At 39.5% G+C, this 26,815-nt stretch overlaps 1 protein-coding gene across 12 annotated transcripts in view; it reads left to right on the top strand.

The window, feature by feature from the left end:
- Positions 1–26,815, top strand: part of INPP4A (inositol polyphosphate-4-phosphatase type I A) — a 113,491-nt gene that overhangs the window by 42,156 nt on the left and 44,520 nt on the right. For 11 of the 12 annotated variants that reach the window (XM_066176562.1, XM_066176559.1, XM_066176561.1 and 8 more), the window contains exons 3-5: positions 5,479–5,625; positions 24,111–24,173; positions 26,510–26,728. In XM_066176562.1, coding sequence (XP_066032659.1) covers positions 26,623–26,728 — 106 coding nt within the window. In that variant the 5' untranslated portion in view covers positions 5,479–5,625; positions 24,111–24,173; positions 26,510–26,622. The remainder of the gene's footprint in view (positions 1–5,478; positions 5,626–24,110; positions 24,174–26,509; positions 26,729–26,815) is intronic. The other variant, XM_066176556.1, reaches the window with a different exon arrangement.

Genomic DNA, 26,815 nt, shown 5'->3' with positions numbered 1-26,815 from the left:
TGACAGGGTGCAGAGGCTGATGGTCACCTTGCTAGGCCCTGAGAGAGAAATCTCTGTCCTGGTGGGGCTCCTGTTAGCAGAAGTGAGAAGACTCTTGGCCACTTGTTTCCAAGCAAAGTTCAGTCACAGGACTCCTCTTGCTTCCTGTGTCAGCTGTCTTTTGAGCTGAGCAGCTGGTTCTGGTGTTCCAGAGAGTAAGAGAAGTTGGGCCACGTATGCTGATGAGATGGGGGATGTGGCCTGAACTGCAAGGCAGTATGAAGCAGACTAATAAGATGAGTTTTCTGGTAGAGGCAGGAGATTTTGGTAGTGTGAGAATAGGAGGTAATGAGAGGTGAAACAAGATGCTCTTGGTCAAATGTGGTGCTTATGGTTGCATGCAGAAATTGAGGGTGGACCTCAGTGTCCTTGTCCCTGATGTAGTGCCCTCAGTGCCCTTTTGTAGAGTTCAGCAAATAATGAATGGTGGAGTAGAGTCAATGGTGAACAGTATTGACTTCTCAGAGATGTTATTCCCCTGCTCCTGCTAAGGGAGATCAAATTCGTTTGTAAGATCAAGCAGACAAAGTCAGCAGATGCACTTTCTCCTGCAGCATTGCTTTTGTTGTGTTAAATGGGTGTCTTAATGCAGACTAGGAGTCAATTACTGAAAAGTCTAGAGAGGTGTGCTGCCATGGCTGTGCCTCCATCTGAAATTAAAGCGAATGGTCGATACCATGGACTCAGTTCTTTAATTGGGGCAGAATGGAATAGAGTGCACAACAGGATCCTCTAGGGGCTTATGTATAATTTTTTTTCTTTTCACCATCTTGAACTGCTCAGTGAAGAACAACTTGGGAATCAGGCATGCACTTATAGATCTTTCTCCATCCCAAGAAGGCCAGAATAAAGTTGCCAGGAACAAATTAGCATTGCCAGACCCTGTAGCTATATTGTGACTTAAAAGAAATTACAGTAATACTAGTCATTCATACCATCTTTCTTTCTTTTATTAATCATTGTCTGCATTGGAAAAGAAACGCCTGAGGCAATCCTTCATCTCCATCCAATGCAGTGCTGCTTCTTGCTGAAGAAATTAAAAAAGAATTGTCATTCTACCCCAAGACAGCTATGACTTCTTCCCTGTGGGGTCTGTCTCCACACTTGCAAAGAAATCCATAGTAATAGAGCTAAAAGCCAACATTTGGGGCTCCCCTACAGGGACAGCATATCATCCTAATTAAGTGTTTCTCAAATACAACCCTGGCTGTGCAACCCACTCCATATTTTGTCAGATTGCACTACCTGCTTGAAGCTTTGTGTTAGAGTAGGTCTGAAGAGAAAATAGGAGAGAAGGAAAAGAGAATACCACCACTTCTGTTTGCCTGCTTGCCTGGTATTTTGGTGCATATTTTTTTCCCAGTGATGTTGATTTAGTGGCTTCCTTATTAGGAGTCAAACTCTGTGTTGCATATGTAAAGTTCCACATAATTTTTTTGATTAAGGGTCCTTAATTGTGTATAAGACAGGTTATGTCACCCTTTTAAAATAACAGTCACCGCTTTCTCTCCAGTCAGTTCTCTGAGTGACATGTCTAGAAAATGTGCCCTGCTGAAGTATATACTGATGTAGATGATGAGTGGACAAACAGCACGGGTGACTGACTAAGGAGAGAAGATCATTAATATGAGCACAGCAGGCTGCTTTACAATTATTATTGTTAGCTTTTACTGCAAGTTTACTATCTGCTTTTACAGTTCGGGGGTTTTCTAGCAAAAACCACTAGCATTTGCTAGTTTGTTCCTTCTTCCTTCTTGCCAGCTTGTAAAGTATAAGTGCGGAGCAGGTCATGTGTAAGTGCAGAGCAGGTCATGTGTGACTGTGTGGCTGTGTTAAACGTGCAGTGATCTTGTTTCTTGGAGCATAATGTTCATCATCCTCTTGTTAATGCTAGATCCATTCATGCCCCATTCCAATGTGGCATGTATAATTGCAATAACTACGAGTGCAGTCATTGCATAATGTGTGGCACTTGGCCTTTCTGTAATATTCTGTATTCCATTAGAGGGTTTTCTGACTGCTGGCTTTATTGTACAGAGGTAACCATGGCTTTTAGCAGTGAAGAGAGGGATAAAGAACTGAGTTTGAATAATATGTTACATGAAGGCGTAATGGTATTGAATAGAGCCTGAATGCAGGGAGAGGGAAAGAAAGAAGAGTAAGAGGACATGATGTCACATAGCTAATGAGAACATGGCGAGGAGGCAGAGGCAGGATTTCAAATGTTTTAAGCATCTGGAAATGACAGTGATCTGTGGGCTATTACTTTGGTTCTTTCTTCTGACTTCTGTCTCTTTTTACAAATATTTTGTCTGTATTATGTTCTGTGCAGGCACAAAAATCGAGCTTTTTCTGGAATTAAATGCTACTCTTACATCAAGCCCTTAAAAGTCTCAGAATTTTATCCTGTCCAAGCTTGCATTCAATTCAATAACATTGATTTTATTCCCATGTTTGCATTTTAATTATAAAGCTGTTAGAATGTTTAAATTACAAAATGTCCAGTACCTAGTTGTTAATAATCTCAGTATTATCTTGTATAGTATTATCTTGGTAGATAAATAGATGAACTACCACAGAATAATAATGAGAGTTTTGGTAATAATTGTTTCACTAAAGCATATTGAGAGAATTAACACTTAATCTGAACCATCTAAACCAACCTTCTAAACCAGCTGCTTACCATGCTACTTTCATTCTTGGAAGATCTGCATATGGATGATTTCCTACTTCCATTAGTACTTTCCATTTAGCTAGGAAGATAAGATAGAAAGTGACTGTAGATCCTCAGGTACAGACCTCCCCACATCAAAAGATCTGGACTGTGCAGTACAAACACTTGTAAACACTCTGTATGGTCTCCAATGGGACTGCAATAAATTGAAGCACTGCAATAAAAGACAAAAAATCTGCGGTTTGCTTCAGACAGAGTGAGGCATTGCTAGCATGCTACTCTCTGAAGAATAAATAGCAGAAAAGGCTTATAGTTACTTTTAAATTTAGTGCAGGATTTTTCATAATTTTGGGGAGGCCAGAGAAATTTTTCAAATTTTTGTCTTTAATCTGAAGTCAGACATCTCAATGAAAGTCCTTTGTAGACACTGAGGTTCTGCAGCCCTTGGTAAAGTCTGCAGCAATTCTAAACCTCAGTGATCTGAGGTCTCCCAAAGAGTCAGCTCAGTCTTAAAATCTACACCAGGAGAAATCTTAACTTTACTGCTTGCTTCAGTGGAACTGAAGCTTTTAGTTATGTGTCTGCTCATGTGCTACCCCTAAGCTGAGTCGCCTTGCTGAACCAGAATTTATTTGATCATAGAATCTCCTGAGTTTGAGGAAACCCACAAGAATTATCAAGTCCAACTCTTGATCCTGGACAGGACAGCCCCAAGAATCCCACCATGTGCCTGAGAGTGTTGTTCAAATGCTTCTTGAACTCTGTCAGGCTTGGTGCTATGACCACTGTCCTGGGGAGCCTGTTCCAGTGCCCAACCACCTTCTGGGCAAAGAATATTTTCCTAATACCTTACCTAACCTTATCAACACAGCTTCATGCCATTCCCTTGGAATTCTGTCTCTGGTCACCAAAAAGAAGATATTGTTGCCTTCCCTCCCACTTCTACCCCTCCTATTGGATGCCCCATAGCTGTTAATTTAGCACAATTAGACATTTTTAGCTATGATACCCAGAAGAAATCTTAACTGCTTGCCTATTTTGGCTATTGTGTGACATGTGCAGGCAGCTACAAACCTACTTCTAAAGCACCAAGATGCACAACTCACACTTTTGCTGTTTGAAGAATGAATCAGTAATTAAGTATATTAAAATTCAGGCCAATTTTGTCTGAAGGAGGCAACATATACAAATATTACCTTTTAACAAGATGGTTACTTTCAGCTCAAGGCAGTGAAATGCAAATGTGGGTCAGAAGAAGAGCTTAAAATTGCAGACTAAGGAAATGTTTTGTGCTTTTAAGGGCTTTTTTTGTTTTGTTTTGTTTTTTGGCATTTTTATGTCAAGCTGGTAGAGATACCAAAATGCTAAAACAACCAGTAGAGGAAGAAAAACAAAAAACCCTTTCTTACAGAATGTTAACAGTTTTCTTGAAATGAATAGTGTATTTATTCTTTTAAAAAGCCTTTGAATATTATCAAGAAAATCATCATGCCTTATAACAGAAACTTTTCCAGATTTTGCACGTTTGAGTGACCCAAGTAATCAAAACTCCTTCATGAACGTATTCAACTGTTTGTGAATATAAGAAATTGTAGTGAATAATGAGAATTTAAAGTACTGTGCAACTCTTGGAGGCTTGTTTAACAGAATCCCACAAACATTTCAGATTTGCACTGGGATTTCCTGTAGAATCGTTAAGACCGGAGAAGACCCCCAAGATCATTGAGTCCAACACATACGAAGTTATACAAGAGCTTTAGCTATATCCTGTGGTTTTGTGGTCTCAGGACGTTTCAGAAAATCTTGGGTGTTTTACTCATAATTTTACATTTCTGAGAAAAAGCATACACTTTTTGCATCTCTCATATTTTAAAATCAGTCAGACTTTCTCTCTGTCAGAATGGCTTTTTAACTTGCTCCATTGGGAGTTTCCAATTTGGGAATTTTTTAAAGGTACCTTTTTTGTGTGAAATATAGATCCATTACTAAGATTTTTTTTAGAGTTTTAAGTTCAATTCATACTATTGAATTTTATATATATAGAAAATATGATCTAGGCAACTTCAGGCTTGTTAACTTGACTCTAATAACCTCAGATTTTTTTTTAAGGAATAAATAATTAAAGACATGGGAGTTGAGTGGAGGGAGGGTGAAACACAATCTATTTTTCTAAGATAGGTCATGTCAAACTGGCCTAGTATCTTTTTTTAATAAGAAAGTAGGTTTTCTAGAAAAGTAAATGGGCTAGATATGGTCTCTCTGGATTGTACTGAGCCATTTTACATGGTGCTGCATCAAAAATACTGCTCAAGGTGGAGAAAGGTTAGTGTAAGAACTGTAAATGCACCCAAATAACTGACACAGGAGAGACAGAAGGAGGTAGATATATGTGATGTTGACTTGTTTAGTTTTCTTGAGGCTTTTTTGTTTGTTTTGGTTTGGTTTTTTTCCTGGAGCTGATATTGTTGGCATGCTGTATTGAAAGCAGGCTGTTGAAACCTGCAGATGGGAGGAGGACATTAGTTTCTAGTGCACAGTTTTAGTTGGAGTGACTATACAATTAATTGGACAGTTAGATAATACAAAAGGGATGGAATTCAACCCAGCAAAGTGTCAGGCCACAGGTTGTCATGAATTCTCTTACCCAGTTTAACCTTGGTGTCAAAATTAGCAGTATGACAGTCTCAGCTCTTATGTAATCAGTGGAAAGAGACAGATTTTTAATTAGGCACCCAACTCCTGCTTTCTGTCTTGACTGTTAACAGAGCCTGGGCACCTGACTCTGGCATTAGTGCTGAAAGCCTGAAACTGGATGGTGCTGCAGCCTCAGCTTAGGAAGTAATGCACCAACTTTTCCTGTGAAGAGGGAGTTCAGCAATGGAAGATTTTGAAGGAGAAAGGCCTATATGAGGGTAAGTGGGTTCAAGTTTGTCTTTAGTCTGTCAGTTTGACACCATCCTGAAAATTATGTATGGGGTACAGGCGAGTGTCAAAAAGAGATATTTCCAGTTGAGGGCAACTCAGCTGGGAGCATCTGGACTGGGACCTGATATAGAATAAGTGGGCAACACTTCTTGCAGTATCTGAGAAACGTCACCTGAGTATGTAATAGAGGCAGAGAAAACGGAAAGGGAGTAGATTTAGATTAGATATGAAGAAGTAATTTTTTGTTGTGTGAGTGGTGAGACATTGGAACAGGTTGCCCAAAGAAGCTGGTGATGCCCCATCCCTGGGAATGTTCAAAGCCAGGTTGGATGGCACTCTGAACAACCTGGTCTAGTGGAAAGTGTCCCTGCCCATGGCAGGTTTATTTGGTCTTTAAGGTCCGTTCCAACCCAAACCATTCTGTGAAAAACTGCAGGGATAATCAAAGTACTTATGTTACAAGAGGAGTCTGAGACAGCTGTGTTGGATATGTCAGTAAGACTGGTAAAATGGGAAACATAATTGCCACAGCTCTGCTGCTGGAGTTGTGGGGAGCTTTGAAATGTGGCTGATATCTTCTAGGTGATAGCCACCAAGCAGGATGTCTGCCGACCATCAGAGGACTAATACAGGACTCTGTGCAACATTATGGTGTTGTAGGAGGATTATGATACCAAAAAAGAAGTGTCTACTTGTGTGATTTAGAGGTGAAGTGAACTGAATATATGGCATGTCTTACTGGTCGAGTTTGTGCATTCACCTAGCACGTGGATAAAATATTTAACCAACATAGAATGCATAGTAATAATTGCATAATATATGACAGTAGTCAGTAGGAGAATGCTTTATGTACAGCTAAGGACAAGTTTAAGGATTTATGAAAGTCAATGATTGCTTGTATTCTTTGGACTTGGGCTGTTTGGCAGCTTGTGCTTTTTGGTAACTCCTACAGAGCATGATGCTAGCTGCCTGCTGTATTGCCCTGCAGATCCCCTGCATGGCACAGGGAAAGCTCTGTGATAAATCAGGCTTTGAGTGAATTTGTAGGGCTGGACAAAGGCGTGTTAAGCTTAGCCTGTGACAAAGATACATTTAGAAGCTGACTGCTGGACAGCAAACTCATGACCACTGAGAGAAAAGCTTGCTCTGAAGTGAAAACTGTGGCTGTAGATCCCTGGTGTGCCTGTAGTGACAAGTGATGGGTGCAGCACTTACAGTCAGTGACAGCCCTTGCCCCAGATACCTCCTTAGTCTGACAAACACTGAAACTTAAAACTGTATGTTAGTGGAGAGCTGCCTTTTCCCTGGATGCTGGTTTGTCCCAACACTGGGTTCAAAAAGGAGTTGAATGTTTTGAGCGAGGGTGAGTAATGTGCTTTCTGCTCTGTTGCAAATCCTGAGTTGCTCTAATTGGCTTTGTCAGCTGTTAAGATATTGTTCAGGTTGGTCTTTACCAGAAATCTTCATAAAATAGCAGGAGGAAAATACCACAGCAAGAAACATTTTTAATGTACTTCTGGCAGCAAGATGTTTAGTTCTCTAGTTATTTGTTCATTAATATGGGCTCAGCCTGGGATTCTGAGGTTTTTAAGTGCCGAGAAGTATATCAGGAGAGAGTAGTATGGCTTCTCTTTTATTTTCCATTCTGCTTTGTAATTAATTATTGTATAGTGGTACTAAGTTGTTATTGTTCTGTGGTAAAAACAGTTGTATGATGATCTCACAGTCCTTACTTGGCAAGTTGCCACAGTGAAGAAGAACTCTGCTTATGCACCGAATTGTCAGTAGTTTGGAAGGGGTTTGTTCTGTTGGAGACAGAGTGCTTTGAATGACAGTCCAAGAGGAGGGATGACAGGGAGGGGAGAATTGAGAAGATAAGTGTGAAAATGTGTCATGTTTATTTCAGGTTTGTTTATAAACTCTTTCAGGTTTATTTTTTATTAGAGTCATGGTCAACTACCTTAGATTTAGTTTCTGTCCCAGTTTATATATGGCTTTTTTTCCCCCTGTATTCTAGGTTTTATTTACCTCCACGTCATGTTTTTCTGGCTAGTAAACTGGGGGTTTATTTCGAAAATCTGTCTAAGCCTCTTCCTGAGAGACAACACTTGGAGCATCTCAGGCCTGCATGGCTGTCACTTAAAAAGATGCCCAGAAAAACTGGAAGCACATCACTTGAAGATGTTTCTGGAAAAGAAAAGATTATAAGTCTGAGGGAACCCACTTCTAAATTTCAGGAAAAAGATATCTCACAGTCATATTGGGGAAGAAGAAGAAACAGAAGAATTTCCAGCAAACCCAGATTCTTTTTGTGTAGGAATGGGGGTTTAGGGGGATGGTAGGGGATCAAATAAGCACAATCTACTGTTGTGTATCATTACTAAACATGAGATGCTAGAATGCAAATTTAATCTTGTTTCATAGTCTCTTAAGATAGCTGTTTGCAAGTTAGAAAAAAATGACCTTTTGAAGATTCCTATCCTTCCCTACTCAATTCTATCTAGTTGCCTTTTTTGCTTAACTACAGTACAGTTCAGTGAAGTGAAACCCATCCAAAGACTCTACCCCTTGCTTAACCTTTTCATAGCATAGCCTTTAATCAAGGTAAGCACTGTCCTTACACTTTGTTAACACAGATTCTTAAAGAGTAATAAAAACCTAAATATTTTTCTACAGCAAAACTGTGTGATCTAGTGAACTCTGTGCACAGTACAAGAGAGAAGGTTGTTTCAACTCATTTGCATATTCTGTTGTGATATTTTTAATAGTATGTTTGCTGTTAGGATAAAATACATGCTATAAAAACTAAATATAAAATTTTCCAAGGTATTTTGAGGGTTTGTAGTCAAACATGATAGAGATAATTTATTCTTGAAATGTGTTTATGTTGATTTTGTTTTGAAATAAGAATATATACCTTGTGGAATACTTATGTTCAAGGTTGATCTGTAATTTCTATATAAGAAAACCCCTACACTTAATGAAGTTCCTGCTAAATTTTAACCCCAGAAATGTCCAGAATGGGAAGATAAGATAATCTGAAAGACGTATTACAGCGCAGACCCTTGTAGGAGCATACTGTCTTTGAAAACAGTATTATTTTTCTTATTTTTTATAGTTTTTCTTATTTTAATAATAAGCTGTCTGAAATGAAACTTTTGCCTTTTCTCCATTTTAACATGAGCAAAGAAAGAGTTTTAAAAATGCTACTCAGTAATTAACACCGAGCTATTTTTACTGGGACTTTTGAACGTTGATCTGGTGTTTCTAAGGGGAGGCATTTTCACTTGTGGTTGTGCAGGCTCACTTTGGAGGCTTTCCTTCAGTCAAATCTGCTGTGATCTGAGACAAGGTGGGTTTTGGAGCTGTCCCAGGCAGCTGCCAAATACTGTCAAACATTCAAAGTGGAGGTGTAGAGAAAAACAGTTGTGTGGAGGAAACTCCAGTTGCGTACATATATACGTTTAGTGTAGTGTCCTGGAAGCATCTTGGGATAGTGGGATTGATGGGCCAAGGCCAAAAGTTTGAGGTTCATCAAGGTGAAGTGGCAGGTCCTGCCATTGGGTCACAACAGCCCCAGGCAATGCTACAGGCTGGGAGCAGAGTGGCTGGGAAGCTCCCCAGTGGAAAAGGACCTGGGGGTGCTGGTCCACAGCAGCTGAACATGAGCCTGTGTGTGCCCAGGTGGCCAAGAAGGCCAATGGTGACCTGGCCTGTATCAGCAATAGTGTGGCCAGCAGGACCAGGGCAGTGATTGTCCCCCTGTACTTGGCACTGGTGAGGCTGCACCTCAAATCCTATGTTCATTTCTGGGCCCCTCAATTCAGTAGGAACATTGAGGGGCTGAACACATCCAGAGAAGGGCAATGGAGCTGAAGAAGGGTCTGGAGCACAGGTCCTATGAGAAGCAGCTGAGGGAGCTGTGGCTGTTTAGCCTGGAGAAAAGGAGGCTCAGGGGAGACCTTATCATTCTCTACAGCCTCCTGAAAAGAGGCTGTAGCCAGGTGGGGGTTGGCCTCTCCTCTCAAGTGATAAGTGACAAGACAAGAGGAAACAGCCTCAAGTTGTGCAGGGGGAGGCTTAGATTCGATATTAGGAGAAATTTCTTAATTAGAAGGGTTGTCAAGCTCTGAAACAAACTGCCCAAGGAAGTGGTTGAGTCACCATCCCTGGAGGTATTTAAGAGACTTGTACATGTGGCACTTGGGGGGCATGATTTAGTGGTGGACTCGGCACTGCTGGGGTTAGTAGTTGGACTGGATCTTAATAGTCTTTTCCAACCTATTGCAATGATTCTGTGATTTTTCAGAAACTTGTAGATCTCCACCCTGAGGTATTTTTCTTGTTATTTAGTTGGCACTCTTATTGTTTGTTAATCCCATCCTATAAGATGACCCAGACTCTACCTAATAAATGTGACAGGTCCCTTAGTCTTCAGTGAAGACTGTTAGTACTAGATGAACAAGACCCGACTTTTCAAACTGAACCCATAAGGCACCAACCATGGTTTTTATGGGTCGTGGGAGGCAAAGCAACAAGTGTGAACTAGCTTTGATTTTCCTTTTTTAAAGGCTTTCATTTTGGTTTGAGGCAGAGAGCAAAGACTTTCTCTTCAATGTAGAGAGAAGGGAAACTTTCTCCCTAGCTAAACTGCCACAGAAATTAAAGGAAAACACGCAAAATATTTTTCTACTGCTTTATTTCTTAAGTTACTGGGAGAGTCTGTCTATTCTGGTTTTTAAATGCATTATCCCAGGTTAATGCAGGAACTCTATAATTCTACTATGAAGGAGATTTAATAAACTTTAAGAAAGGAAAAAAAAGTTAACAGCTTCCTTACAGAATTAAAGTAACCACTTTAGAAAAGAAGATGTAAAAAACAATTTGAAAGATGTCAAATTAGTGATTTAAATGTCATGGTAGTAATCTGTTGGTAGTGGAAATACAGAAAAGATGGTAAACAGTCAGACTACAAACTCTTTTGTGCAATGCCATATTATACAGCAAAATCCACCATCCACTGTTATTGGGAAAAAAATAAGTCTTATTTTCTAATTGTTTAAATAAATGTATACATAGCTTAGTTTGCTGCTCTGAATTTTTTTCATTGTATTTTTTTTAACATTTTAGTAGAAGAGTTATGAGTATCTTCACATGACAGTCTAACAAGGTTTAAACTTGGCATAGAATTGCAGCTATTTGTCAGCATAGTGATTTCAATGTTTCTGTTGCTACTGAAAAAGAAAGAAAGCCATCACTGCTTTATTTTGTTATTGTTTTGTAGTTCATAGGCCGTAGAAGTATGAACTGGATAAAAATAGAAATTAGATTTTAAGGGCATTTTACATATTTTTAACAATAAGGTGGGGGATAATACAAAATTTTCAAAGTCAACAATGATGCACTATCAAACATGAACTCTTTGCTCATCCTTGCTAATTCAAGGATGCGTTTTTTGACTGTGTACTTAAATGGCTGTTGAAGATAAATTCTGAAAAAAAAATCTTTTGTGAATATTTAAGACATGTGGCACATATCAATAGTTTTACAAGTAGCATTTAGTTTCTGAACTTCACTTACTTTAATAATAATAAAAAACTTTAGTAATTTCCTGATATTTCTCCATGAATCACCTTTGAAAAACATATACTACTAGAAGAAAAGCTTTTTCTAATTTGGATTCAAAGCATGACAAATCAGCATTGTTTTGTGTGGTGCCTGTTGGCGCATTTTATCCTCAAACAATGGGTTATATGTGTTTACCCTTTTGCTTTGATGCGTTAAGTAATAGTTATGAAGTCAACCCTGCCACACGCAGTCTTCTATTTCTTTGAGAAGGAAGGCTGGGAGAGAAATGCTTTCAGATATTTGATATGGAAGGAGAAAAAAAAATGAAAGGAGAAGGTTTTGAAAGAAAAGGAAGCTCTTCTGAGAGCAAAAGTCAAGCTGAGGGGAAGTGGTTATGGATATGGAAGGGCAAAACATGCCCTGAGCGCTGGGAATGAGTGGTTTCAGTTGATTGTGTTTTACTCTGTGTTTGTTGATATTTATTCAACTTGAGGAGTTGGAGAAATGCACTTGGTTGTACTCCAGCTTGTTTGTAATTGAGAGTTTGGGTATCTTACTATGCAGTGAAGAGAAGAGGCAAGTGCAGACAAAAAACGTCTCATGATTTTTCTGCAAGTCTTAAAGCAGTTTGTAACTGTCCCAGCAAACCTCCAGTCATCTGGTGCCTCTCTTGTGGGTCTTGTTTAATAACTGTACTTCTTCCCCTTCCCCAGGAGCACCAGTGAGTACCAATAAGTACTTGGCATCCATTACAAAACATCTTTCATTGGACTAGACTAAATCAGTTTGCTAAATAGGAGCCTCACAGAATAGGAATGATCTCTTCTATGTCCAGCTGCATCCATCACTACAGAGATGACACTGGCATATTGTAGCTTAATGTTTTGGCTTTGAAGTCATTTCGCACAAAAGGAGTAAGATATCTCTTGTCCTGAGGTCACTTTCCATAACTGTGATCAAAAAGGAAAATCTGGACGTGGGAACTGAAAGGATTTTCGTTTGTAAAAGTGCCTGGAAAACAGACAAAGTAATTACCACCTAGTCACTGGTTTCCTAGAACTGAGGAGAAATTCACAGGATATTTTGCCCTGTTGAATCCTGCATTCTGAGCTGTAATCATGGCACATTAAGGAATCCTTGTATAACATGACAGGATGCATTAGGAAAATCCATTTGGATAAGTGTTTGCAAATTCTATTCTTACTTATGCAGATGGGCCTGGGGACTGTTGCTGGGGAGAAAAAAAATGAGTATGTTTAAACTCTAATTATTTGGATGCTGCTGTTGTCCACTCCAAGGCAATCTCATTTTATCTGCAGTTGTACAAGACAGGTCCAGCTGCAGTTTCATGACATATGCTTTTATGCAAATGTTAACAAATATGTTAACTTTTGCATCTTCTACCTGACTGTACAGTCAAACCTCTATACCTTTTCACCCCCTCTGGATCTCTGAAAATACTCCATCATTTGCAAGGTTGTAATTTATGGTACCAATCATTTAAATTAGTTAAACAATTTTTGGGGCTTAGGTCACGTAATAAATTGCAGAGTGTAAATGAAGGACAAAGGACACTATTTTTGTGACTCTTACTGTCTTTATTGTGAACTGAGGCTGCATACCTGACGTTCTCTAGCACTCAGATGATTTCATAGCCAACATAAGGATGGACTTTAGTAGCTTGTTGCCTGTAGAGTGCTCCTTAAAGGTCTTGTCTGTATTACCCCAGAGCCACAGAGATACTCAGAATAGAAGAATTAACAGAGTGTTCGTTGGATGCACACTAATACCACTTTTTCTGCATAATCCTTTTGTAGCTGGGTTTTCACAGGGCCTTGACATGGTTGTTGCTTCAGTATTAAAAGGTCAAGGCTACTCTCCTTGATTTCAACCAGTGGTTCTTGACTTCTTCCACATAGGTAATGCCAGACTGACTGTTTTCTTTCTAACTCACTTTGTTTTGGATTAGCAAATGTACTAATTGTTTGTAACTGTATACTTTATGAAGAACTATTTGCCCTGTAGGGTTTCAGTTACACTTTTCTTTGTTGAAAAAAGATTGCATTCTTGAAAAAAGATTGCTTTCTCTTTTTTTCTTTCTTAATTGAATAGAGAAAGTTATTAATAGACTTTGCCTTTTCATAACTGGAAAATACCCAGAAAGACATTTGCACACACTTTCCAAATACAAATTTGCTTCTAAATTGAGACCAAACATGGAAAAATTTAGAATGTTAGGTGAATATTTTGTGTAGTTCTGAGCAGATGGAAACAACTGTTTAGTTCTTAGAATGTTTAAATTGATGATTTTAAATTGTCCATGAACTATGCAAATAAAGTTGGTGGGAAGTGACTGAGGAATACAGCCCACGATCAGTAGCTTTAAATTAGCTTGTTCTTACACTGGAAAATTTTCAGGGCGTTTTCGAATCAGGAAAGATTGAAAGCTATTGATAACTGAGTTTAATAATGTCCTATTTAGTTTTGTCAAGCAGTTCTAGCTTATTTCACTTCTAAAAGTTAAAAAGTTGAGTTTTGTGACGTTTGCTGTTTTAAAAAAATTATTTGACAAAGATGTATTACAGTGATGTCTGTGATTCACAGTGTTATTTCTGTGGGCAGACAATCATACTCTGTTTTCAGTGGAAGCAGATATATTGTGCTTGTTATGTGGAAATTATCCAAATGATCACAAACTGTCCTGGCTAGCCTCTTATGGCTAGCTCTCATTCTTGCATCTTTAGTCTATAATAACTCAGTAAATGAAGCTGTAGAGTAGAGAGGAGATCTGCAGGACCTAAAAAGGCTGGAAACAGTAAAATTAGTGCTCCTAACTGTTGAAGAAATTATTTCATAAAGCACGGGACCACAGCATCTGCTAGTACATGTAAACAGTGAAGAATGGCACAAAATTCTACATATGTGCTATTACACTCAGAATCTTTTTTATATAAAAGTGCAAAGATGAAACCCATGTTATATCTAAAGACCAGTAGTTGTTTTTATAATTAAAAGTTGTTACAGCCTGATCCAGGAATCATTACTTGGCTGGATCCAATAATTACTGGAAAAGAAATAATGCTTCTGTATAGGGGAAAGTCTTAATAAGTAACTATGCAGTTAAATTCATTGAACACATAAAGAGTCTGCTTCTATCATGCTGTAATGCTCACGTTTTTCCTCCCCCTCTGGACTGTAAGGTGGTTTCATTCTGGTGATGGGTATGTGGAGGCATTTCAGCAGTTGTCAGCATCCAAAGGACTTCAGATACTGAAGGGTCTAAATATCTGAGGAATATGATGTTCATGTTGATTGTTTCTTCTTCTCCACTCCAGGATCCACTTAGGGGCATTTTTATATTTGCTGACAAGCTTTTAAACTTGTCTCTTTTCTCATTGGTCTGCAGCTCCAAATTATGTCCAGATTTACTGTATGTGATACCATACATACAACTGATCACTCTAGAACCAATTTTGCCCAGCCTTAAGTCTACAGTTCTTTAAGTGACCATGGGTGAGCTATAGCCACAGGCCCTCCAAGTGCCAGCTTTGTACCCTCTCTCTTTTTATCCCATGCTTCTATTCTATCCTATGTCTCCAAGTCTGAAGGCCTCTGCTATCATACCAGGCCTTTATTTTTCTACACTAAATCATTGTGTTGAGTTGTAAAATGATGATGATACCATGCAAATATAAACAAAAATAAAAACAAATCAGCCATAGACTGATTTCCAACTGTGCAGTTGGAAAAAAATGTTGTCACAGCTGAATGAAGTTTAATTGCTGGCTAAAACAAAGTTGCAGGCAGGTCAACAGAAGTTCAAATAAAGCAAGCCTGAAAAACCTAAATGCTCAGCGTTTGCAAGCCCTGCTGCAAGGCTTCTGGCCAGTCACTGGCGATGGCAGTGTGGTATCTACAGGGTAACAGAGCTGAAAGGACCAGCAAGGGACACTGGTAACACACTGTTGTGTTGCCTCCAGACCTTAAATGTGGACATCTGGGTGTGGTGCCCAGCTCAGAGGTTCTCAGGATGCTTGTCAGCTGAATATGGGAGAGCAAACATGAGATGCTGCAAGAATACCAGTGTGGCTCATCATACTGGTTTTCTCTGTCTCCAGCATTGCCTGCTCTCAGAGAAGACTCCAGGCTTGATTAAGCTTTTGTTCTGACCCAGTCTTTATATCCAGCTTTTGGTCCCACCCTTTGGCCGGAAGGTACTGCCTCTCCAGCAGAAATGGTGGATGTAGGAACATATGCCCACACTGTGATGCAGTTCAGTAGCTTTGTTTAACCTGTTGCTGAAAGTGGCTTTGGTGAGGTGATGGACTGTAAATGCACTGTGGCTGAAATGTAGCTACCTGCTCTCATCTGGGCCTAAAGAGCAAGACAGATAGCTGTGGGCAAAATGATCATTTCTGCTGCCTTGCAAACCTTGGAGGTTTGACTGCTGAGGTAGGAAGCATGCTTATGAATTTCTGATAAAGTGTGGTGGGAGGCAACAGAAGTTAGCAAAAGTCGGCGTCATTGTGGCTTGCCTTAACGTGCAAAAGTAGGGAGTCAAATATATCAGTCATGAGAGTGAGTTAGTCATGAAATTAAGAAAGGAAAGTAATTTGGGATACATCATTCACATTATCAGGATTTTTTATATTCATGCAAAATTTGCTTTTAAAAAAGTGAAATTCAGGTAAACTTGCCCCATAGTAACATATCGGTTTTAGAAGTCACATAAGTGCTTGGAGAATTGACAAAACTCTGACATTTAAATTCATATTTTTGAGCACTGAGGGCTGCAAGGTGCTCAGCATTAATATACAGCTTTTGTCTTTGCATACCATTTATATCTTTTTTTTGTGATAGTTGCTATCATCCCTGCAGCAGTTATTTTTTTTTTAATAAATTTTTGAAGGCCACTATACTGCTTCAGTTCTAAAGATTGATCAGTACTAGCTGCTGAAAACAAACCAGTAGATTGCGGTTACTTGAAAATTGCTTCTAAAAGCCCTGTACTCCAGAAATCCCTGGCCATACCCTATAGGAATCTTTATATTCTTTGAATTCTTGGAATTTTGGACTGAATTGTTTATTGCATCTGGTCTGTTAGTGGCTGAGAGTGAAAGAAAGGACTGTTATGGCAAAATAAAGTATGTATACAACACATGCTGCAGTTACACAAGTACTTGTTACCTTCTGTCTGAATGGAGCATTTTAACCTCTTATATGTTGGCGTGAGGAGACATGAACCTTTGAAATAAGTAGCTGCAACATTTTTCTTTATCCTCATGTGTTTATATGTCTGTTCATCTTACATGTGAAAACTGTCAGCATTTGAAATACCTTTTGTTACTCTTACGAAACTTTACTTTTTGTTGTTTCTGTCTCAGAGCTAACATTGTATTATCTACTACAAGACATTTATTTTCTCGAATAGCTGTGTTGCTCAATCACACCTCAACAAAGAATAAAGCATTTTGGTAAGGCTGATAGTCAAAGCTGGGGAAACTCACAGGAATTTTTACAAGTATGGAACAATTGTTGAAATATGGTGTTCCAATAGAAAGCTATTGATCTTAGATATTGATTTGTAATGAAATTCATAGAAATATGTCAGTGACATTAGGTTTGATTTCCTCTTATGACACTTCAAGGATAGTCAAGCCACTTATCTATTTTCTTTGTATCTTGTGTTCTTTATTTATTCCAGTTTTGTGTTACTGGTGTGGGCTTTTTTTAATTTAGCAGCCAAATAGAGCCAGTTTCAATATATTCCAAATATTATTCCAGTATGTTTTAAAGTGATTGATGATCATCGATTCATATCATGATTCCTACATGGTTGGGTTTCAGTTGCTCTGCTACAAGTTAATCACAGAATGGGTCAGGTTGGAAGGGACTACAGTAGGATGTCTGGTCCAACCTCCTGCTCAAGCAGGGTCATCCCAGAGCACGTGGCACAGGATTGTGTCGAGACAGTTCTTGAATATCCCCAGAGAGGGAAACTCCAACCCTCTCTGTGCAATCTGTTCCAGTGCTGTCACCTGCATAGTAAAGAAGTTTTTCCTCATATTCAGGTTGAACTTCCTGGGCATCAGTTTCTACCTGTTGTGTCTTGTATTGCTTGGCACCAATGAGAAGGGCCTGGCTCCATCCTCTTCACACCCTCCCTTCAGATACTTGTATACATTGATGAAGTCCCCTCTCAGTCTCTTCCCAAGGCTGAACAGGCCCAGCCTTCTCAGCCATTCCTCATAAGAGAGATGCTCCTGTTTCTTAATCACCTTTATTGCCCTCTCTGGGCTTGCTCCAGGAGCCCCATGTCTCTCTGGCTCTGAGGATCCCAGAACTGGGCACAGCACTGCAGATGTGACCTTGCCAGGACTGAGCAGAGAGGCAGGATCACCTCCCTTGACCTGCTGCCAATGCTCTTCCTGATGGTCCTGAGGACACCATTGACCTTGTCGGCCCCAAGGCCACACTGCTTTCTCATGGACAGCTTGTTGTCCACCAGGACCCCCTGGTCATTCTCTACAGAGCTGCTCCCCAGCAGGTCAGTCCCCAGCCTGTGCTGGTGCCCAGGTTTGTTCCTCACGAGATGCAGGACTGCATTTGCTTTTGTTGAATTTCATATGGTTCTTCTCTGCCCATCCCTCCAGCCTACTGAAGTCTTTCTAAAGGGCTGCAGAGCACTCTGTGGTATCAGCCACTTCTCCCAGCTTTGTGTCACTAAGTGTCACCAGCTTAGTGACACTACTGTGTCACTACTACTGAGGAGGTTCTGCCTCTTCATCCAAGTCCTAGATGAGTAAGTTACACAGTAGTGGGCCCAGAACTGAACCTTGGGGGACACCACTAGTGACAGGCCTCCTGTAACTTGTCAAGGAAACTATTTTGAGAAATTGGCAGGAAACCAAAGCAGCACACCCCCTCCTTTGTATGTTACAGGGTGATCTTACTGTTTACCCACAGGGTGGTACTGGCACTAAAAAGGATTCCTTTCACTGGGACAGCTGTTCCACCAAGGCGTTGAAACGGGAACAGTGGTGGGAAGCATAGGCTGTTGTTGGCCTCTGAGGAGTTAGATGCTTATGCTTCCAAATTGCCAGCATCCCACCACTTGTTCACGTGACTCCAGAAAGAAGAGCCATGCAGTCAGGATCTTGGCCAACAGCAACCCTCTCTCCCATTGATTTAGAAAGGTCAGTGTAAGTAAACAAATAATTTTCTTTTCCAGGAAGAAATGACAGCAGCACAAAGGAATCAGATACTGGAACTACATAAAAAAAAAAATAATTGAAAAGTTATCTAGTATTGTAGTCATTAGGCATAGTGTAGGCATGTACTCTGTAAGAAAAAAAGTTACATGATCAGAAATACATGAACAAAACACAGTTCAGAAGTACAAAACAAGTGTTGATGGAGGAATATGCATCAGCAGATTTGCATTAGTAGCTTAAGACTCCAGTTTTGCTATGCTGCCTAAATCTTAGTAATAGCCTTTGTGGAATATTACTCCTACACTAACATTTATTTTTAATTTTCTAAATACTTGACACTGTTTCAAATCCCGAGTAAATTAGTTATATCTTATTGAAAATACATATATTAGAGAAAGAATTAATGCATTGCTGGTTTATCTTAAGCTGCTGTTGTGTACTTTTCATTTATATAAACATTTAAAATAGTAAGTGTAAGAATCACAGTGAATCAGAAAAACGCCATGTGGAAATGAAGAGTGCTTGAGAGATTTTTTGTTGTGCCTGTGACCTAATGGGTCATTCCTTCCATGTGGGAAAATGTAGTGTCAAGAAAATAAACTTTCCACTGTAACACTGAGGTGCAGTCCTGTTGCCCAGGTGAAGCTCAGTGGCTTCAGAGCAGGTTATCAGATCCCATCACACACATAGGGGACAGTACCATCAGTATACTGTGATTCCTGGCCTGTTTTGACCAATATACACGAACTTTAATTAATGCTACATTACTCTGTGGAGTGGATGAACATTATAGACAGGTAGATCAGATAGTTCCCTAGACGTTTTGTTGTAATCCAAACTTGACCAAAACATCTGATTACAGATCTCGTTTCAGTGCTTTTATCTCTCTGTCTGTGGTCCCCCTCTCATTGCTTTTATGAGGGAGAATATGTTAATGCCATTGATCTGTAATCAACAGCAGTATGAAATCTTTAGCAAATGTTATGTGTGTCTGGTTCATCTCCATTTCAGGTAGTAAAGTGTTGGGGTTTGGATTTGTTTGTGTTTTTTGTTTTGTTGGTGTTTTTTGTTTATTTGTGTTTTGGGGGTTGGTTGGGTTGGGGTTTTTTTCCTTCTTTTTTTGTGTTTTAGGGGGGTGCTTGGGGTTTTTTGTGGGTTGGTTTGTTTGTTTGTTTGGGTTTTTTTTTTGTTTTCTTTTTTAGCTAGAGCAGTATGTTTCTACATTGTTAGCTTCATGGTTATGATGAAAGACTGCTCTAGGAGTCTTTCTCCTAGGTGTTAGGAGGGTGTTGAAAGGACCATCAAATTCAAAGAAGTGTTATCCGGTTCAAACTCCTCAGCAGAAAATATGCCTCCTGTTCTCATGGGCTTCTCCATGTCTGTGTAGGGATTGTAAGAACCCCAGGTCATGAGAAGAGAAGTCATCCCATGCACAGGAAACTTTACCACAAAGTGCCCAGCACATTTCTTGTGAAGAGGGTAAAGGTTAATTTGGGGTAAAGACCATTTGTAAGCTGTTTCAGTTTCTGCTGCCAAAGTGGCAGAGGAGGCTGACAGGGTTGGACTTCAAACTTCCCTGTAGCAAAACTCAGCATTTTCCATGGCACTGGGCTGTGTTCAACTTGATAAAAGCCGTTCTGCAAAGTGAAACAGAGCTGTGCTTTTTCATTTTTAGCTAACAGACATGTGTGTTACAAATGCTCACCCCTACCTCTGTGTGTATTTTTGTGCTCCTAGAAGCACTAAAGGAATAAAAATACTGCAATGACAAGTGAAATTAAAACAATATCTCATTAAGAAGAATGCTAATTGTATTTCCCTTGTGAATATAGAGAAATAGTTTTAATTTGCACGGAGAACTTAGTGGCCTAAAATACACTTTCCTGTTAAAAGTACTCAAATATATTAAAGAGGTAAAATTGGATTTTGTGATTATTTGAGTTTGCTGAAGTTCATAGTGGGGAAGTATCAAGAAGAAATTTTGTGACTTACAAACTTATCTGCACCTAAGTGTGACCTGTGGACAGGAAAGCAAAAAGAAAGCAGGCCACTTTCTGGTGCTGAAATGTCCTTTTATCTTAACATCACTGAGAGGTTGCATTTGGGGATTTCCACATTGCACAAATACATTTGTTGTATCTTGCATTAGTCGATTGAATTTTCTTGTGGAAGACTTTTCCCTGTTCTTGCTGCAGTTACTCACTTACTCAGAATCCTCAGGGGAGCTTCAGAGAGTGACAAGAAGATTCTTCAGGCCAAAATTTAATATTTTTGTCTTTGTTAATCAAGGTTCTGGTGTGTGGGAGAAGGGGACATTTAACCAGATTATGAGGGGGACTGAGAGGGGGAGATACAGCCTCTTTGTGGAGCTGACAAATTGTCACCTGCTGAGTGTGTCTTTGTGGGGAAGCAATGTCAGTGGGAGGCAAAGGTTCAGATTGGATGCTGGCATCACTTGCATTCTTTTGCCTTCCCAAGGCCTAGATCATGGAATGAATGGACTGAAACTGTTGTCAACCTATGGATCTGCAGTAGACATGCTCTGTGTTGCTCTCTGTGAGTTTGGCTGCAAGGATGCGACTCAAGGTGTCAAAGTCATGACTTTGACTTTTCCTGTTTTGACCTGTGCAAGATTCAGGACATTCAGTCTCTCATTAAATGAGACAGAAGAGTGAAGTGAATGTCAGACTGGAAAGAAAGTAGCTCTTAATTAGAGAAGGTCTGAGCAGGGTTTAGCTGGCAGCTGCTGTCCTTTGAACTGATGCTCTGCTCTTGGGCTGCCTTTGCAGCCATGAGGGATAGGGTTGATCTAGACCTACACCTCAGATCCTTGTGTGGTTAATAAAGTTCCTTGCACCATCTTTGAAACAGCTCTTGGAGGTGGGTTGCTGAAATTGCTGAAAGGTTGGATTTGAGCCAACATTTCAAATCTTGTTTCACTACCAAGGTTTTCCATTGTTGGAGGTAATAAATAAATAAATAAATAAATGATAAAACACTCCCTGCATGCTAGTTATACTAGAGGTGGTGCTCTTACACAAAAGGCAACATATTCATAACCTAGCATAATCAGACATTTCTTCATTTCCATTATTTTGTACATATTGATACGGTTAATAGAATGTTGGTTGGAAACCGGGCCATGCTGCAGATCCAAAATACTATTTGAGGCAATATTCACTTTCATGATTTTGTCTATTAAAACATTTTCAATCAGAGAAACTATTTATGAAGATGTTACTTGAAAACTGCAGTTGGCTGAAAGAGCCCTCTTGATGTTTCAAAATGGGTTTTTCAGGAACAAGAATCCTAATTAGTAAGGTTCAGGCAATGGTCCTTACAGTCTAGAGAGCCTTGAGAGTCTAAAGCTAATTGCAATTCAGTAAGTAACCCACAACTACTTTTTCACACTCTCTTGGAGATGATGGTAAACTTTCAGTTGGATTACAGCCGTAGTTGTTTGGGGTTTTTTTAAGCATTAAGGAAACTGTCACACTCTCCCTTTTTGTCTATTATTCTCTTCATGTAGTAACATTTAGGTTCCACTGCTGTTGAATTTTTTGCTATGTCATGCCTCTTTACCTGATCAAATACCATAAGCCTAGAACACCATGGCTGTAGAAAAGTACAGTCTTAAAGTAGACTTTGATTTAGTCAGTAATTGGAGTATCATCTTTCTCCTGCTTCTTGATGTGTGAGTTGGAAAAATTCTGTTTCCTGTAGTTGTGTAAGAAGTCTCAAAAAAGCATATGTTAGGTTGAAATAAGGTTTAATCTCACCTCATACATTTGTTTCAAGGAGTAGTTTGGTAGAAGATTTTTTTTCAAGACGGGCACAGACCAAAGCACTTCGCCAAAACAAATGTTGAGATGAGGAGCATATTAGCTTGTTGTTGTACAAACTAATCATCAGCGGTTTATTCTGGGGCTGAGATGATCATCATTTTTGCTTGAGATCTTCTTGCAAGCAGAGTGAGATCAAACGTCCCAAAGTTTCAGTCCCAGAAGACACAAGGTCATGTAGCTGAGCAGGGTGGCGTTTGCTTTCCACAACTGACAGGACTGAGGGTAGCAGGGCAGAAGTAGCATCAGATGAAGACGTTTTCTTCAGGTCATACACTTTTGTGCTAATAGAATGCCAAATAAATATTCATATAGCAGAAGGGAGGGCTTGTTCAGAAGCCTTTTGTGAACTGTGGATGTGGCCTTTACCACTACTGGAGGTCAACAACATCTCATGTTTCTGTTGAAAACTGGGCTTGCAGCAAAGCTTCATGAAGTGCAAAACTGCACAGCTTGCCAACATTCTGTTTTCCGTCTTAGTAAAGGGCAAAGCCAAAGCCTGTATGTAGATAAATCATGCCATCTTCAGGAGAGGTTGCCTCAACGTGAACTACATCAGCCTTTGGCATTGCTGTCTGCTTGAGTGGTACCAGTCTTTGGAAACTATCCATTTAAGGATAGGTATCACCTAAGGAAATTAGGTGATCTCTTAATACTACCTTTAATTTGGTAAAAATGCTACCTTCGTTGTTTTTTATCAAAACCATGATCATAAGGTTGTAATTGTTGAAACAATTGTCATTCAGCAGAGGGATCAGAGCGCCTGTTCTTTGGCTATGCATTGAGTAAAAGGAACTCACCCCTGACCAAGCTAGCACAACTGTAGGAGGAATCCAGTTTGCCCAGCTGCAGCATTAGGACTGAGCGAGTTATCTTAGTAATTTTTTTAATTAGAGAGAGGTATCTCCATGGGATGACTCATCCCACCTACCTTGGAAAATAGTGACTTGTTCTCTGGAAGTGCCTGTGTCTCACCACTGACTATACAGAGAACCTGAGTGGTGAGTTGAGACCTGCCTCCTCTGTTCTTTAGGTGAGATAAAATCTTTCTGTAAGTGGTAAGAGCTCATGTTAAATTCTTAAGCAGTCTTGGGTAATTGGTAGGGCTGGTAATTAAATCAAGAAACTGAGACTGGAATTCCCAATTTCTTTTACTGTAATGTGGGACAAATGGGAGGTCTTAAAAAACATAGCCTTTTAATGTAAATGTAAATATATCAAATATAGACCTTCATTTAACCTGTAGTACACTTAAAAATCTTTTGCTTTTGCTATATCCTCCTTGCCAGCTGTTTGTAGAAGCCTCCCTCACACAGCATTTTTACCCAATGGGGCAAGAGACCTACATCCTGATCTTTTGAACTTCTGTGTTCTGACACAGGATCTTTTCTCATGACAGTAGCAGTTATAACTCTTCCAAACAACAACGGTTTTTGAAAGTTTAGCTGTAGAAATGCAAGCATCGTAACAAACACTGTCTTATACTCAACATAACATACACATTCCCTTTTCCTAATAGCACCAAGCCTTTTGGTAAACCAAATGCTAGTGTATGTTTCTTACAGCTGTTCTACCCACTCACCAAATGCTGACCTGAAGTCAGTCCTTTTCATCATAAGCTTATTTCTTTGTGCTCCCACTCTGACTGGGTATTGCCATGACTAACGCTGCGTGAGGTCCAGTAGAAGATCATACAGTTTTTCTATTTTCAGTAAACTTTGTTGTGAGCACTGATAATCAGAAGTTAAATTTACAGTTAATCTGAGAATGGTACCTGCCCACTGGTTGTGATTTATTGAGTATAAAAAGACTGTGCTTTTATGTTGATTATTTTGTTAATTTTTTTAGATGTGGATTTAACTGGTATTATGATACGCAAAATCCCTCCCCACATGAGGAAAAGAGCCCTCTGTAAGTATGATCCTTGTAAGTAATGTAAAGATGTATCATTAGATGATAAATTAATATTGCAATTTAAATGAATAGTTGAGGTCTTAGAAAGCCTTGGAAAATTACTACACTCAGTAATATTTAAATAGAAATAGCTTCAAAACAATTAGATACCTGGCCCTCTTTTAACTCATCAAAGATTGACCCTTTTTAAGGATGTCAGGAATTGCAGAGATTTTAGCTGAAAAGCAGCCGGGCTCTTGAACCTACCTGCTGTCTGACCTGTACCTTGGGGAACATGTTAGTTATTCTCTAATATGTTACTTGTAGATTTTGGAGGAAGGGACTATGGCATCCTGTCTAAATCTCTACAAGTACCTTTTGTAGGTCTTTTCATCAGGCAGTTAGGTTTAATAGACTTACAGACTGTTAAACATCGCATTATAATAAAGGACAAACCAAGGAAAGCCTATTGCTGAAAAAAGGGGAAAAATAGAAGAATGAAAAGCCTTGGAAACTGTCAAAGGATTTTGATGGAAGTTTTATTTGAATAAATACTAGGACATTCAGTACTATTTGAGAAAGGTTGGTTATTCACTAACCACTCAAACATTAATAAATACAACAAAGCTTTTTAACTCATGTGATCAAACCTTGGAACAACCAGGTTGGCTAGAGAGGTACATTCCTGTCCAAAACCAACTGGACACAGTCCTGAGGAGCTTCTTTTGAGCAATGGGGTTGGGTTAGATAAACTCCAGAATTTATCCAACCTCAACTATTCAATATGAATTGGAAAACTGCCTGTTTTAATTTTCAGCTGTCACAAATTGTATCTATATCTATAGAATGTTGTTTTGTATGCTTCACTGAGTTTCAGAGCTTTGGGGATGGGATGTTCAGAGATCTCAATTTCTGCTTCTTCCATTCAAGAATTATTTTTTTTTTCCTATTTGGAGTTGACTTATGACATATTATATAAACCTGACTTGAATCAAAGTCTTAGTTCTGAGTGGCAACTGACTGGCCTATCTTGTAGACACAGCCCAAATTCCTTCCTACCTAGAAAGAGCTGCTCATTTAAAATCTAATTCCTAAGCTGATGTAGATGGCCAGGGTTGTGTTCAGTTCAGTTCTTTTACATGCTTAACTTGCATTTGAATTTTTGATGTCCAGTGAAGCAGTGATAGTTAAGAAGAAGCTTGAGTACCCTGTGGAGAGAGGAAGATTCTTTTGAAATCCTCCAGAGGGAGATGCTGACTAATTAAATTCAGAGACTTAAGGAGGTTGAATGTTCCTTTGGAGGTCTTGACACATTTAAAGTAGCATTTTAGAACAAAATATAAGCTAGGTGTTTTATTTAATTAGAATATATCCTGCTCATTGTTAGGTCCATCTACCTAAAAGGAAAATAAATATTCTCCCATTTTGCAGTGTGGTTCAAATGTTTTGTAGAATGAACAAGAGGCTGCTGGGAAGGTGTTAGTTACTCTATTAGTACTTTTCAGATTTATCAGATTTTACCCCTCACTTGCTAAATTAATGGCGTTTGTCACAAGAGTGTGAAACAAATAGAGAAGTTCCATAAGTGCAGTGCTAGCATGGTTGATTAAAGGAACATTCACTTTTAAAACCAGTTCTTCTGTAGGCTTTTTTTCCTACTGTAATTTTTCACTTCATAGGCATTGTGAGGAGAAGAACTGTCATGGATGTCTGTAGTCCAAAAAAGTGTAGGGTGGAGGAAAAGCACAGACGCTGCCATCTGCCACATCAGCAGGCATCCCTTTTTGCTTTTTCTTTCCACCACCATCCCAGAATTTCAACCTCTCTCTGGCCCAGTAGGCTTTATTTATAGTTTTCATTATCCCTTGCTCATGGCAGTAGAGCCTAGAACAACACAGTGTGCTGACACTGACAACATTTCCTGCCCTTTTTTTCTGTGCTTCACCAACCTGTTGTCCCTTTGTCCTTTTCCCTAGTGCTTCCTCTGCAGACAGAGGCCCCATCTGACAAATTTACTTGTGCTCCCTAGGGATTAGAAACCAGGAAACTTCATTAAGGATGGTTTAATAACTTAGACAAAGGAGAAGAGCAGCTGGTCTGTTAATGTGTCTCTCTCAAGCCCCATTCTCTGGCAGGAAAGCTTTCTTGCATGAGGTCCAGTTTTCAACAATTTGCTGTGAAATACTATAGATATACAGTTCATGCAAATGGAGTTACTGTGCAATGGATCTGGCTTGAGCATTTTATATTAGTGACCTGAGATGATTTTATGGCAGTAGGTTTGCTGCTGTTGAAAAGACCAGTTATAGTGGCCTAAAATTTTGGTGTATGTTTTTGCTTTCTCTATTGCTTAGCATGGTAATGTTAGAGGAATAGCAGTTGGAGACAACCTGCTGCACTCTGCTACTCTGTGAGACAAACATCAGTAAAGCCAAGCAGCAAGAAAAGAAGGGCTCTTCATGAGAAAATGACAGCAAGAGAACACAGCCCCCGCCATGGTGCCAAATCCCGCACTGTGCAGAGGGCCTCCACCATCGATGTCACCTCGGACATGGTTGGCCTTTCTCTTACAGGTTTGTACCTTCCTGATAGCTGGTGCTCTGTTGCCGCTCCTTTCAGAATCTGTCTTGTACTAATGTTGATTTATTTTCCTGTAATTG

The sequence above is a fragment of the Chamaea fasciata genome, unplaced genomic scaffold (assembly GCF_029207755.1).
Source record: "Chamaea fasciata isolate MVZ Bird 193981 ecotype frontalis unplaced genomic scaffold, bChaFas1.0.hap1 SCAF_2, whole genome shotgun sequence".
In the NCBI taxonomy this organism is placed as follows: domain Eukaryota; kingdom Metazoa; phylum Chordata; class Aves; order Passeriformes; family Sylviidae; genus Chamaea; species Chamaea fasciata.
This window is presented reverse-complemented; position numbering and strand designations above follow the sequence as displayed.